The following is a 16,269-nucleotide window of genomic DNA, read 5'->3' on the forward strand; positions in this document are numbered from 1 at the left end:
GAGGACCCCACACATCATCAATGGTGGCGGAACTGGTCCTTGGGCAACACAACCTTATAAAAGGTTTTAAAATTTTGCATCTTAGCGGAGATCTGCCCATATCACCTGTATCTATTGTCTATTACTTTGGCAAATGTTTGATTTATTTTGACAATTAAGTTTAATAAATTCTTCATCTGCCACTCTGTTGCTTCATCAGTGAGAGAGAGGGAGTATTTAACACTTTATGCTAATTGAGTAGTGCTTATTAATATATTAATATAGCCATGGCAGCTTCACTTCATGTGCAAGATATTGCCAAATTACAATTCAGAAAAGGATGTGTTTTTTAGGAGGTGATGAAACTTGGAGACTGTGGCCTGCACTGATGGACAGTGCTTTTAAAATTCCATTTCATTGGGATATTGCTTCTTCTGCTGTAGCAGTCCCCTCCATGTTAGCAAAATAGGAATTCATGGGTTATCAGGTATGCCCTAGGGCCTCGTAAAATGTACTTTGTCCCAGGAAAAGGAACATGCAATGGAATGATAGAATCCAAATAGATTTTCTGGCATTTTCTCTTCATGAACTCAAATTTATGATTTTCCCTATGGGTTGTTATGGTTTCTTTAGTAATTCATGAAGGAACTCTCTGCAGTTCTTTAAATATTAAGGGTATCCCTGTTTCTTAGCCATAATGAAGCGGTGGTGATTTTGTTTCAAACGCGTTTGGTACGAGTGCCGTTAGGTCTGAGATAGCAAGCTTGACGTGTGAGTATCTAAAAGAAAAGAAAAATGTAGAATACAGCTCCATACCATTGGAATAGATGTGCTTTCTTTTCCCTCCTCCCTATGTGACAGACATTTTTATAACTTAAGTCTGCAGTCCTATTTTGCTTGAAGGAAGACTGTGGAGGCTGCTCTGCTGCATCCAAATTGCCGCTGGCTTCTTCCAGCCAGGGAAAGAGGTCTTGGGTGGGTTTTTCAAACTTGTCTTTTCCATTTTCCATCAACCCCCCCTCCCCACCACCGCAATTGGGAAGGAAATTAACTATGCAAGCTCTAGAACTGGTGTAGTTTTGAGGCTGCACTGCGGGCATGTCGGGGACTTGAGGACTAAGGCTGCCCCAGAAACCCCTTCAGAATGCTTTGATTCAGGCCTTGCTACCTACCAGTGCAACACCCCCAGTGGTATTATGTTCTTTGAGGGAGTTTGCCACTCACATACTGGATGGTTTGTACTGGGAGTGTAAGTTCTGGCCCACAAGCACAGCTCCTCTCTGCTGGTGGAATGCAACCAACCCACTTCCAGTGGTCCCTCAGCTGGCCTTTGTCCTCTTGGATTTTTCTGTACAGTACATGAATTTGGAATATTATTGATGGCGACGGTTGGGGTTAATCATGAATGATGATTAAGATAGCAGTGCTGATAAAGAAACTGCTAGAAACTCAGGCTAAATTACTTGCCTAAATAATCCTTACAAGTCATTCTAATTTTAACTTGAAATTAGCTTTTAACGATAAACGCGATCTGCTGTGTTCATCTTTTTATTTAAATCTGTAGTCAATGGAGATGCAGGAGGGAAATACTGAGATAAAAATAAGGTTTTCTGCTGGCTCCCTTAGTTTCAGGGAAAGGCTACTTTTGCTGATTTTCCCATTTCATCTACCAGCATTCTATGGCCTGAGAAAACACAAACATAATTTTATTATATAAAAGTAGAAATCTGGGGAACCATCAGAAAGTTTGGTTTGGTGGTCTAAGGTGTTAAAAGTTTGAGAAACATTTGGCTAATAGCAATCTTTTATTAACTGGGTGCACTCCGGATTTTAGCACGACCATCCCATAATGCCTGACAATTGAGCATGCTGACTGGGGCTGATGAGAATTGTAGTCTAAAATATTTGGATGGCACCAGGTTGGGGAAGGCTGGTTTAAGATGTGTAATTCTTGTATGCTGCCTTGAAAGCTTTTCTAAATATATAAATAAAGTAAGTTGTATGCGTTGCAGTGCCTGAGTATACCCAAATGACAGTAACCCAACCCAAGGAAGGTTATCTGCAGATAAAGTAGTGTAATATGAATTATCATAGCTTTCTTGGTACACCTTCTCCAAATGACTTTTCAAAACTTTCAAAGAGTGTTAATACTTTGATTCATAATGCAACAAATATATTCACCACATTAGTACACATAACAGTGCAGAGCTCATGCTTAGTATTTGAGATGCTAAAGTGCTCCCTAAGTAATGTTTTGACAAAAAATATACTTGGGTCACAGAACAGTTAATTGATTTTCAAATTATTTTTACATTATTTCAAAACTTCAGGCTCAAAAACAGAAGTGTAAGCAATTTGGGGTTCAAATTGTTTTATAACTCTTGCTCACCCCATTCCTTTGTTACCAGATGTGCAAATGTTGCTATGCTGATCTCGCTCTAAAACAGAGGACAATTCATGAGAAATTACTCACTTGTTAAATTATTCTTTAGACTAAGGGTTGTGTCCAGCACTGCTGTTCCTCTAGTACAGTAGACTTTCGCTTAACCATTGGAACTCTCCTCTCCTCTCCTCTCCTCTCCTCTCCTCTCCTCTCCTATCCTATCCTATCCTATCCTATCCCTCCAAAGCAGATTTTGAGGGAGAGAAGAGGGGAAAGTCCAGTTTTGCAAATGGAACTCAGTGCACAAGCAGTGGCTATAATCCTCTAGAATAGTGTTTTCCAAACTTGGGTCTCCAACTATTGTTGGACTACAATTCCCATCATCCCTGGCTAGCAGGACCAGTGGTCAGGGATGATGGGAGTTGTAGTTGAACAACAGCTGGAGACCCAAGTTTGGGAAACACTGCTCTAGAGTTAAAATTAAGCTCATGGTTATGAATCTTAAAATTCCATTTAAAGAGATGTGCCTTATACATATGTAACTGTCTGCAAGGGCGTATTTGCATAAGTTAGTTAGAGGCTTCGATTTTATGTATACGCTGGGCTCATGCTTGGTGCCTACAATTCCCCCAGTGCTGCGGTATCATTGGGGGTTTATGAATAAATTCCATTTGATAGCAATTCACACAGTGAAAGGCCACACATCAGGAAGACCACAGGCTGCAAGTTGGCTTCCCAGGGCCCACGTTGACATTTGACATGGCCAGGTACCTGGTGAAGTAAGTGGGTTGACAGGGAATCTTCTCTGCCCAGAAATGTCCTGTTAATGCATGTCCTTGATAGTTCACAAACATATACATACGCCGCATTCAGCCAACATGTGCAACGCAAGGAGCTGGCAGAGTTAGGAGAGAGAAACCATGGCAAATAAAAGCACATATATTAGAAGCACAAATATTTACCTATTTCATATAGGAGGAAGAATGGGGACGTCTTCCTTGGGGACTAGCGAGAGACCTAGGAGCTTGACACATGGACCCCATACCAAGGGTAGAGCAGTCAATTTTTAACAAGCTACTCTTGTGGGTTTTGCTCCCTCTTCAAAAACAAGCTGTGGACTGATTCTGTTCCCATGCAGACAAAGGCAATGGTGGGAACTGAAAATAGGCAAGCCTTTTTTAGTTCAAAGCAGAACAAGTTGTTAGGTACTTGAATTGTCCAATTCCTCCTAAGGAGTGAAAGGAGTGGCTTGAAGGGACAGTGTGAGTCTGTGCATTCCCTTAGGTTTTTAGCTAGGCTGAAAATATCAAAGAAGCTAGGGAGTGCCAGGGGGAAGAAGATTGGAAAGAGTGCCAAGCTGAAAAGCATGACCAGAATTACGCTTTGATGCCTTTGCTAATATGCTACATCCCCTTCCACTGGGAGATGGGTGGGGTTGACCTACTGTAACCCAGAGGGAGTGCTAAGAGAGTAACCCAGTAAGCTAATAGAGAGATGATAGCCCTCACAATTCAAGAGAACCTACTAGGCAGGGACCATACACATCCTGGAGCCAGAAGTGAGGACACTTTTTATGTTGCAGACAAAATTACTTCCTTATGTTTTTGATCTCAAAATGATTTCTAATGTTCCCTTAGTTTCTTAGAATTTACAAATTGGCACATTAGAGCAGGTGACTCGTGCATCTGTAATAAATTGGCCATTACTGGATTCTTCAACTTCAGTCACTAAGATAAGTGTGAGAGTGTTACTTGTTCTACAGTTATATGTCCAAACTTTATAAGAGCCCTAATCTTAAAAAGTACACTGGGGTGCATAGACTATTATGGTGGCATTGCTAGACTGCATGAATGTCAGCTTTCATTTTGTACTGTCATACCTAAAAGCTGACCCTGAGTCCCAACCTTCCGCCTTACCCAACCTTGAGGTTGGCCCGTGATTAGCTCCGTAGTTGCATAGCAACCACAGCTCCTCTCCCCAGCTGCAAGTTTGCAAGTAGGGCTGGGGCATTCTTGGTTGCTGTATGGCTGTGGTCTCCACTGACCGTAGCTCAGCAGTGCAAGGCCAAACCAGCAATTTCCCCTTCCTTTCCTTGGAGTAAGGCAGAGGAGCAGAGAATTTCCCCTTACTTTGAGCAAAAGCGAGGTCACCTTTGTGTATTTTCAATTTGATCCTTTTTTTAAATGCATGGAGACAGTAATTAGGAAAGTATTCACCTGTGTGGTTGCTCTCCCGATCTCTTCCCCCAGCTCACAAGCAGGAGAAAGAAGAACTATTCTTTCAGTTGATGCACCCTTATAAATATGCGGAATCATTGTGATAATACATTGAGGGGCCCAACTCTGTGTCCTCCTGCAGTCTTGAGAAGTACGGTAGTGGGCAATCATAAAGGACAGGTTTCTTCTTGGTGGTTAAGACAGAAGTAATGCCCTTCCCGAAGGGTTTAATCTGACCTCAAAGTTGCTTTCAGCAGATTGCTGCATTATCTGATTTGTAATTTCTAATTGTAGCTCTAATAAACTTTTTTATTGTGCTTTAGCTGTTGTTAAATTCTATTATAATGTACCTGCTTTGAATACAAATGTTTTTAGAAAGATGTGATTTAAATTAATAAATATATAAATGACCGCTACTGAACTGGTAGCAAGTGTAGAGAAATTGGTTTGTAGCTTTTATTCAACCTAGATTTCTAAGGATGTATATGCAGATACTGAATTTTGCTGATTGGATTGGGAGCAGTTGTAAGGGGTTGAACTGGTTTCAAGAATTAATGCAGTTTCCCAGATGTATATGCATAAGAACCAAGTCTTAAGTAAGACATTGTGTTCATGTACACGAGCTAAATATAGAGAAGTCCTTGATGGGAGGAACTCATTTGAAATTGGAGCTTGGAGCCCCTTGAGTACTTTTTCAAAATTATACACTGTATGTTAAAGTAAAACTTTTATCTGTGACTTCCCTCGTCAAGTTCCCTTAATACTTATCAACAAAATTTCAAAAATAAAAAATGTTGGTAAGTGTAGCCTTAAAATACAATACTGGAGTTTACATATTCAATTTCTTGTTTGAAACCTTAACTGGAAATCACATGAATACCTAAACCTGGGGGGGAAGACCCTTTCCTTGTTTGTTTTCAGGTTAAAAAATTAGTTCAAAACATTTCCACAAACAGTTCTCGCATAAAAGGGTTCTTGTGTTGCAGTGAGGCTTTTAGTATAAATAAATGTGTAGAAATGAGACTGCTTCAGAAATGGCTAACCCCTTAAAATGAAAAACCAAGTACAATAATAGAGGCTTGTATGAAGTACATTTTGAAGCACAGGAATTAAAATTTTATACTACCACATCTGAAAAAGATATAAATTTTTACACACACACACACACACTTTCCTTTATTTATTTACTTATTTATTTACTTATTTATTTACTTGACTTTACCAAATTGGTTGTTTAATATATTTTGTGTCCACATTAGATTTTGATGGCCTTATACATTTTACCTATGAGCCAATACTGTAAGGAAACCTTTTGAATGCTGAAAAGTGTCACAAAGCAGGCAAAACATTTTTTTCTGTGTAAGCTCAGCCTTACAGTTAATAACTTGTCTGGTCGCCATTAGGACCAGAAATTCCACATACAGGTGAGTGAGCAGGCTGGTGGAGAAGAGGTGAGTTTTGGCTACCTGCCTATGTGACTAGGTTTGAAATGTGGTGTGCCGATGATGAGAAAGGGCTTTCCCTCCTTCATGGCCATCACTGAATCACAGGTACAGTGGTACCTCAGTTTAAGAACAGTCCGGTTTAAGAACAATTTGGTTTACAAACTTCACAAAACCGGAAATAGTGTTTTGGTTCGAGAACTTTACCTTGGTCTCAGAACCGAATCTGAATGGTGGAAGGGCACTGGCGGCGGGAGGCCTCGTTAGGGAAAGCGTGCCTCGGTTTAAGAACAGTTTTGGTTTAAGAATGGACTTCTGGAACAGATTAAGTTTGTAAACCAAGGTACCACTGTACTTGCCTATTAGCAAGCTAGTATGTTTTTTCAGGTTCTTCAAATAAACTGGTAAGAGGTTAATACTTTAGATGCAGCCATGAAGAATTTCAGCACTAGTACGGTAACTATGAAATGGGACTTACCAGTAGAAAAGGCTATGGGTTCATGTAATGCAACTGTAGAAATGCCTTCTTAACAAATTAGCATTTAGATATATCTTAAGTAGGTGCAGTATATTTTCTATTTGTGCTTTGCTCTTCCATTGCTCTTGTTAATTGCGCAACATACAGATGTAACACTACCTTTATTTGTGCAAAAAATTATGTTCACTACACTGCACATATATATCAGTATCCTACTGTTATCCTAGGTTACCTAAGAGATCTCAACTGCTTCAATTTGTGCAGCATTATTATTATTATTATTATTATTATTATTATTTATTATGTATTTCCTTACTCTTCTCGCATCTTGTAAATCCCACACTTTGGATATTCTCTGCGTGTTAACCTTTCTTTCACAGTTCTCAGATGCTGAATTTCCTGATAGGCTGTACCAATGTGTTTATTTCATCCTCTGTGACCAAAATGGATTCCCTTTGAAATGTGTGGGTTGTGAGGCTATTCTTTATAAACAGAGTGTAATATATATACATTTTTGTTTTGTTCTTGGGGTTAAGATGTTCTATTCTACAACTTGAGATTGAGATGTTCTTAGAAATTTCTGCTGTAATTTTTAAAAAACAAAACAAAACCTGGGAGAACTTTCTTCCTGTTTGGATAAGATTTGTTTCTTTTATGTTTGATTCTTTTGTATAGGAGATATATGGTGGGTGTCTATGGAAGAAAAATGACCAGTTGGCTGGTTACAGTGTCTCATGAGACATACAAAGGGATGACTTGCTTATACAAGTACAAATTGACATCTGGATTGCAACAGATTAGAGATTTTATAGCCTAATTTAATAGAAGAAAAGTACTTTTGCTGTTTCTGTTGGCAGTCAGAAACCATTGAAGACCATCTTCTGATCTAGTAGTGCATTCTGATCTACTTTTGGCTCGTGCCGAAACAAGAGGTCTTGTTTTCTAAGTCATTGAAATGTTCTTCGTGTTGTATCCAACACGAGTCATAGAGTAGACCCATTGAAATTATGAACATATCTAATTTAGGTTCATTAATTTCAATGGGTCTACTATGAGTAGAACGTAGTGATACAATCCTCTACTCCTTTCTCCTCCATCTTTGGAAAATTGAGAGATATACATTTGCTGTTTTGAATCAATTTAGAATTAACTGCTGCATTGTAATTTTTACTTTTTTTAATCCAAAGCATATGCTGAGTAAACTAATGTCTGTTCTGTCTTTATATGAGCTTTGTTTTCTTTCAGTATTCCATTATAGTATCCATTATGTTAGAGCTCTCTTTCTTGACAATGCATTCTGGTTTTATTAAGATACACAGAAATACATACTGTGAAAAAGTGTGCACATCCATTTTCATACAATATCTAAATTCTCCCTAGAGGCAAATATATTTATACACACACATGCACAGATCTAGCCATTGCCCAAAATGAAACTTAGATTAGATGACACTCTCTCAACATGTTTTTATCTCCTGGAAATGATTTTGTGCTGTGTTCTTTTGCAATGCAGAGTGACTATAGAAATAGGACTATGGTCTTGAACGTTGCGAGAAATCTGTTTTGTTGAAGATGCTTTGGAAAACACATGGTTGTTCTTTTATGGATGTGATAATAGTACTTGTACTTTGTGGTAATCCATTGGGAATATCTTGTAAAAGCTCCATTTCAGCAGGAATTACTCAGGGCATGGTCCTGAAGATGAAGGGTGGGGAACCTGTGGCAGCTCCATAACCCCAGGGGAAAGTGGTGGTGAATGGAAACACCCCTTCTTTCTGCCATCCATATGCACCTGCTGATTCACAAAAATTCCCCTTCACACAACCTGCAGGGCAGGGAGACATTTCTATGATTAAATCATCAATCAAATCAATCAATACTTTATTATGGTCGTAGAGCAGCATAAGGAGGGAGGAGTACAATCATTTAAAATAATTTGAAACCATTGTTCAATACACACTGGCTTAGCATTGTTATTTTTGTTATTCATCAGACTTGTATACCACCCTTCGTCTGAGACTGCAGGGCGGTTTGCAATATAAAAACACAAAAATACATATCATGGTAACAAACAAAAACAATAACCCCTGCCACACTTTGAAAGTATTGTTATGTAGCATGACATTTGAACCAGGCCATCATACATTATATTCAAAGAATGCTCAGCATGGTTTAAGACAAACTAACTTGTTGTAACATGCAAAGGAAGCCACTGTGTGAGAGGGAGAGAGAACATATTTGGCATTTGAATAATAAGTCAGTATAAACTTTTATTTTTGCTAGTAACTTAAATTTAAATGGTTTGTATGATATAAGTCACCATGTCTTTAGCCATAGGTTTTTCAAGTTAAAAATGAGAAATATTTTGATTCCTGTAATACGTTGACACAATACTTAAGAGTTAAATGCTTTGGGGTTGTCGTCAGTGGAGGCTTTGCACTAATAAAAAGTTTCCGCTCAATAAGATGAGGCAGCTAACTTTTGGAAGTCCTTTCGATCTACTGCAGTCCCCGGAAGCAGTTTTTGAGGCAGTGGAAGGGATTGTAGTTTGTAAGGGGAGAGGGATGTGTTAGCTTTCTCCTAGCACAATTCCACGCTCTACATCCCTATAGCTTTAATAAATTTTACCTCCTTCATCTTACAGGAGAGAGAGTCAGGGTGTGGAGGGGGAGAGGAATGATGAAAGAATGTAAAGAACCCATATGAAGCCTTGAATTTCTCATTGTAATCTCACTTTCCCTTTTTTTTAACAGATTAGATAACGGGGATGTGACTTGTCCAAGGATTTTCCAAAGCATGTTGTTGCCAAAGATAAAAGCTCTTGTCTTCTGCTAGTTGTTCTTTCCATCAAAAACCATGAGCTACCTCATTAAATGTCATGAATCATGGTTACTTTGTGTGACAGAGCACTGTTCAATGGGTATAGTAATTTTCATTGTGTGTCTGAAGCTCATAGAGCATAGCAGTGCACATGATAACAGATTAAACATGTGGCCACGGTACAATTTTGCTTTTACTCATCACCATGACAACTAGTTGTTCACTTTCAGTACATACAAAATAATTGGATGATGGTTAAGTTTCAGGTTCTTTGATCTCATAGAGTAACAAGCAGAGGTATAGTTAATTGCCAGAAATTAAAGGGCACGATTCTACTGAATATGCAAAGTAACAGCTGTTTTATTGAGTACTGTATATTACTGCGAGTAGTTCATCGTGTATTTCACATGTACATTTTTAAGCTTCCACAAGCAAGTCTTCATCGCCATCTGTAATCTTTCTTCCAACAGGTAGAGAAAATTGTTGATAAAAGGAAAAACAAGAAGGGGAAAACGGAATATTTAGTGCGGTGGAAAGGCTACGAGAGTGAAGATGACACTTGGGAGCCCGAACAGCACCTTGTGAATTGTGAGGAATATATACATGAATTCAATAGACATAACAATGAAAAGCAAAAAGAAAGCACATTAACAAGGACAAATAGGACATCTCCAAATAATGCAAGAAAGCAAATTTCTAGGTCTACTAATAGTTCTTTTTCGAAAACCCCAAAGTCCTTAGTTATTGGAAAGGACCATGAATCAAAAAACAACCAGTTGTTTGCAGCGCAGAAGTTTCGGAAAAACAACACTCCTCTTTCCAGTAGAAAAAACATGGACCTTGCAAAGTCAGGTATCAAAATTCTTGTGCCCAAAAGTCCTATCAAGAGTCGGACAGCAGTGGATGGCTTTCAAAGTGAAAGCCCGGATAAGCTGGACCGCATTGAACAAGATCAGGAGGATTCTGTAGCACCGGAAGTGGCAGCAGAGAAACCCGTTGGAGCTTTATTAGGACCTGGAGACGAACGGGCTAGGATGGGGAGCAGACCAAGAATACACCCATTAGTGCCACAATTACCTGTGCCAGTAACAGCTACCATTGCATCTGCATTAACAATAAATGGTAAAGGTAAGTGTGCATGCCTATTTTGGCAACCTTGTACCTTAGCAAAAAGTTGTTTGGCTCATTGCTTGCAGTAGTGTATTCCACATGTACATTTTTAAGCTTTTACAAGCAAGTATTCATCGCCACCTGTAATCTTTTGGCGTAACAGCTGTTCTACACACAACAGGTACGTTGACATGTCACAGTAAGCTGTGGCTTAATGGTTTACTGTGAGCAGGCAGGTGGTTCCTGCTTAGCTCCTCCCTGCTAGCCACAAACCATGATCCTTGGTTTAGCATTACATTTGAACTAGGAGTTGTGGTTTGTCCATTCAAACCGTAATTGCAAGCCAAGAACAAACCTTGGCTTCAGATCGTGATTGTTTGAAGACACGTTTACAGTAAGCCATTAACTCACAACTTACTGTGGCATGTGAATGAATGCACTCACTGTCTCAGTTGCTTTTTTCATTGATGAAAACTGCCAAAACCAAGAGTTGGATTCAGTTAAACAGTTGTGCTAGCAGAAATCAGTGCAACGAGTTCACTAATTCAAACAGGGCTTTGTCCTCTCATCCCTCTGTGTCCTGGGTACCCCTAGCCAAGGAAGGCATACATCTGATAGTTAATTCTTTGACGAAAGCACACACTTACAGCAACTCCCATGGTGCTCTCAGTATGCCTATACACATCCTTCTACGGTAGCCTCTATGCGGATATCCCCAGATCTGTACCTTGTGGTGCAGTTGCGGCAGCAACGGAACCACACACCCCACCAGCTTATGTACCCTCTGGAGACTTCTCCTACATGGAATTCATTGCTGCTCTTCTCTCTTCCAAGTCCCATCTGGATCTAGGAGACAACAGTGCTTTGGGGGGGGGGAGATTCGATTGGTCCATCCCTCACCTGAATAGCCTCTTTCTCCAACATGTCCTGTGCACCCATCTTCATCTCTTGACTGCTCTGGCCATTCCTCCTCCCCCTGCCCTGGATCTTGCCTCATGGTTGGCTCCAAACCCCATAAATTACTGGCTCCCTCTTCTGGGTCAAAACCCTGGTATTCTGCCTCTGCTACACACTTGTCAGAGCCCTGCCAGTCCCTGACATCCTGTGTGTCCCCTGCTCGGGGTTGGGGTTCTGACTCCCAGAACAGTGAGAAGGAAGACTGTTCTGTTTGGCAAGCAGAACACTGAGGGAACTATTTTATTAGTGTCCTATTGAATTCCACCACCCTAAATATTTGCCTATTTGAGTTTCCTGAGATAGTTGCAACTGGCATTTTCAGTAAGTTATCTTTGTTGTCTTGTCATTAGGTTTACCATTCACTAATACTACATTCTTGCTTTCTGTTGGCTTACGTATCTTGAAATTGGGCCAAAGTAAGCAATGTTTCATTGATGTTAGGAATTAGTCATACAGCTCATGGACAATTTGATAGGAAACAAATCTTATTCTCACTTTTCGTTTTCAGATTTATGTATTTGTTCTTTGAATCATTCCTTGAAATAATCCCACGGAATTTTTTTAAAATTTTAATAGCTCTTCAGCTGCCCTTGCCTTTGTGAGTTTCATTTTATGCCATGCTGAGCTGATGATGGCTAGATGTATGGTATTAATTATTTCCCTGTTTTCCTTTATTCAGTAGTGGTTCATAATGCATGTTTTTTAGTTTTAAGATCATTGAGCAAGGATCTGTTTGTTTTTCTTTCTTTTTGTAACGTATATGGCATTTTATGTGAAGACATTGAGTAGAAGTGGCTTGCCTGGTAGGGCAGAACCCCAATACTACCAATCTGGCAGGAAAGGTCGCTACCACTTATGGATTTGAAGGGGGGGGAGGGAACAAAGTGGCAATGTGTTTAGTGCAGTATGGCCAGACCAGTAGGAACACCAGATTGACTTTTCTGGTGCACCCACACCATAATGACCTCCCCACATGTAGATGGGAAAGGCTTGCACTGCTCTTCAGCATTACCACCATGTGAACATTTGAACTGAGGCTAAGGTTGCTATCCTGAATACCTTTTATAGGGAGTAAGCCCTATTGAACCCAGTAAGGCAGGCATGTCAAACCTGCGACCCTCCAGATGTTTTGGCCTACAACTCCCATGATTCCTAGCTAGCAGGACCAGTGGTTGGGGAAGATGGGAATTGTAGTCCAAAACATCTGGAGGGCCGCAGGTTTGACATGCCTGCAGTAAGGCTTCCTTCTGAGTAAACATGGGTAGTATCGTGCTTTGTCTTTTCAACTAGTAAATCACTTCGTAGAAAATAAAAGTTTCGCCCTTTCACAACGGAATTCCGTGTTGTGATTAGTGTTTTGCTCTGTCTTTCGCACTGTTAATACGCAAGAAAGGTAAGATGCTACATTTTTGTTCAACTAGTGCAACGACTTCCTCTTGAGTGATTAACAGGGCAATTCTAGGCATGTTTAAATGCAGCTGTGTTCACTTGGATTACTCTCAGGTGGGGGGGGGGGTCATACAATTTCAGCCAAGTTTCAGATTTGTAGCTGCTACCCTATGTGCACTTACTTATGAGTAGGCCCCACCAAACTCAGTGGGACTTAATTTGATTGAACTTCATCTTTGTCACTGAATTACGGGAACCTATTACAGCTGCAGCAAGGTTCTAATGTAGTATTAGAAAACATTTTGTTACCTTAATAACAATACATATTTGTTCTTAAGGTGAATCTTTGTTTTGTTTTATTTAATTTATTTATTAAATTATCAGTCTTAAGCTATATTTTTAGACCTAGAAGAGTTAAACTGGCCCCAAACATGCTGCTGGATCTTTCCTGTAGAATATTCAGTCAAGACTTGATGCCACAGATAAGAATTCCGCTTCAATATCTCAGAAAAAGATTAAAAACAATTTATCAGGATTTGCTATTTAATAGAATTCATTTCTGTTGGAAATTATGCAGAGTTGAACTAGAACGCTCTCCGGTTTAATTCTCCCAAGTTTTAAGTTTATAGGAGACAAAGATTATGAAGTAACAATTCCAGAACCATTATCATTTCCCAGAGACAGTAATTAAATTACAGTCTTGAAGGCAATTGTTGAAATCCTGCCTTTTTTTATTCAGATAGGTAACAGGCAGCTAAGTAATTGACTAATCACTTAGGGAGGCGATGATGATGATAATACTTAGCATTTATATAGTGTTTTCAGGTGATCTCAATGCTTTCTTCATATATACATCTTTCCTCCTGTTCTAACCACTTGACACCCCCCCCCTAGAGTTTTTCCTCTGATTTTCAATATTGTTGTGGAACTTCTTGACGTTCCCCTTCTTAGGGTTCTTCTCTCCCAACAGATCTTTTTGTACTTGTGTATGGGCTTAACCCAAATCTGTGGTGATCTCCTCTTGTGTGCCAGTGGTGCAATACGGCCTACATAAGAATGAGCCGCGAAAAGACTGGAAATGATATTGTTATATAGTTGTTTACTTAAAGCTTATTTTTTATTTTTTTACTTTTATTTTCTCCAAGGAGCTCGAGCCAACATACATTTTTATCATCACAGCAACACCGTGAGATGATTTAGACTGAGAAATAATGACTGAGCCAACATCACCCATTAAGCTTCGTAGCATTTGCATAATACTTTTGAGTGTTCAAAGCAGTTAACATGTGCTGTATAAGGCAGGGGTCGGCAAAAAAATTTAGCCACAGGCCGGTCTACTGTCCCTCAGACCTTGTGGCAGGCCAGGGAAGCGGCACTGGGGGGTGGAGCTGGAAGAAGAGGCGAGGGGGGCAAGTAGTCCTCAACACCCCCCCCCCCAGCCCCAGCCTCTCCGCTTACCTTTCCAGGAGCACCGCTGCTGCTACTTCTCGTGGGTAGGCAGAGCGAGCTCCGCTCCACTCTCTGGCCCACAGGAGCACCAGGGCGGCAGCAGAGGAGGAAAGATGAGTGGCGCGAAAGGGCTGGCTTCAGAGAGGGGCTGCTTAAAATGGCGCTCAGCCAGCTCAAACCAGCCCCCTTCCTCCTCTAGGCAGGGCGGGGAGAAGCCAGGAGGAGGGAGGGAGGAGGCGCCGCCACGGTGTGTGTGAGGGAGAGGGGGAGAAATGGAATGGCGCAGGGGAGGAAATGGCGCAGCCCGAACGAACAGAATCCCCACACTGATCCATGGACAGTCCACGGACCGGATCCCTGAAGGCAATTGGGCCTGATCCAGCCCGCGGACCTTAGTTTGCTGATCCCTGGTGTAAGGAGTGAGGAGTATTCTCATATTACAGATGGAAAATTGAGGCTGAGTGGAATAGAGAAATACCTATAGACAATCATTGCTTAGAGTTGCTTGTATGCTTCCATTAGAATACTATTTGCTCAGTACAGTATTTTAGTTCCTAAAGCCTTCAGAGATAAAGCAACAGCCATAACTGGCTTGTTGATGTAGATATATTTCCTTAACTGTGGTTTGGCTTCTTGTCTGAATTGAGTCATGATGGCTCGCTTAAGGTTACCTAGTGACTTCATGCCTGAGGAAAGGCTGGAAACTAGACATTTCCTGGCTCTCTGTTCACATTCTTAGCTGCTATGTTATACCGCTTTTAAAAACCTGAAACCAAATTCAGTTATTTTAATCCTGCCTTCATATAAACAGGCACACGTTTCTGACTTACTTTATAAACCACTAAGAGCTTACAACTTACACACATTCTGTGGCATTGTTCTCATCTGCAAGACTTTCATGATACACTCTCTGAAAAATAGATACTCTCTGTGCTCTACTAGTATTTACAAAAGATCAAATTATTCTTTTAAAAAAATAAGCATGTAACATTGGCTATTTGTTATCTTAGGCTGATTACTTTCTGCACCACATTTTTTTTTATTTCCAGTTTTTAGGGTTTTGTTTTGCTTAATGACACTTTTGTAATCATTGGTATATTTTAAAATATTTGTAATTTTTTTATATTGTTTCTTTCCAGCCTTAGCCAAGATCTTTCTAGTTTAATGAAGTTTTCCCTTTCACAAGAATGCTGAGAGAAGGGGAGTGGTGGGTGGACAACAGTGGAATCTCTTGTTGGAGACATTTGTGCACAAGAGACCTCTCTTGTAAGCTAAAATAGTAAAAATCCCTGTACAAGTGGTTCATGAGATGATAGGTCTAATGCCCAAAGAAACATTGCCTGAAGGTCTAGGAAACCAGGCTTTCAGGACTTTTTAGCAGCTTTATAGCTTCTACTTGTACTTTCCTATTAATAACTCATTTTTTTTAAAATGGAGAGTGATAGCAGTGTTTGATTCACAGCCCCCCCCCCCCCGCTCCTAATACTACTTTGCAATGTGATAAGTAAGAATTTTTGGCCTCTCAGTCTGGTACAAATATCAGCGTAGGTGACATTCTGCTTCTCCATAACACACAGACTAGAACCCTGAAATTGCCAATGAAGCATGCATTTACTCCTCCTCCCCCTTTAAACAAAAAACCTATTGCTGATTTCTGCTAATGGAGAGGAATTCCCTCTCTTACGGAATTCTCTCTTATTATGTATCATTTTCTGCTTCAGCTACGCTTGAGCTCCGTCTTACAACTTTCCTGGTGTGTTCAATTTATACTTTCCACCATTCAAGAGCACGAATTGTTGCATCTAATATGGTTACCTGTAGATGGCTCATTAGCCAGGGCCGTCACATTATTAAGATACAAGTGAAGAAAACATTTGTATATAAAAATGGGCAGATAGCTAAAATAAACTAAGTAGAGCATTTAGCTAGGGTGAACAGAAAATGAAAATGGAGTAGACTAGACACTCTGTTGCACCATATGGTAAAGTAGCATGCATAACACAAGAGTCAACTGATTTTCTTTTATGCTAAAACTGGTTGTGCATG

At 40.1% G+C, this 16,269-nt stretch overlaps 1 protein-coding gene across 1 annotated transcript in view; it reads left to right on the plus strand.

Moving 5' to 3' along the window:
- The window catches only part of CDYL (chromodomain Y like), a 92,857-nt gene that overhangs the window by 24,933 nt on the left and 51,655 nt on the right, over window positions 1-16,269 (plus strand). The window contains exon 2 of the mRNA XM_035126396.3: window positions 9,789-10,446. Within this exon, the coding sequence (XP_034982287.1) occupies window positions 9,789-10,446 (658 nt within the window). The remainder of the gene's footprint in view (window positions 1-9,788; window positions 10,447-16,269) is intronic.

This window comes from Zootoca vivipara, chromosome 8 (genome assembly GCF_965207765.1).
Source record: "Zootoca vivipara chromosome 8, rZooViv2.hap1.1, whole genome shotgun sequence".
NCBI classification, from domain to species: Eukaryota; Metazoa; Chordata; class Lepidosauria; order Squamata; family Lacertidae; genus Zootoca; species Zootoca vivipara.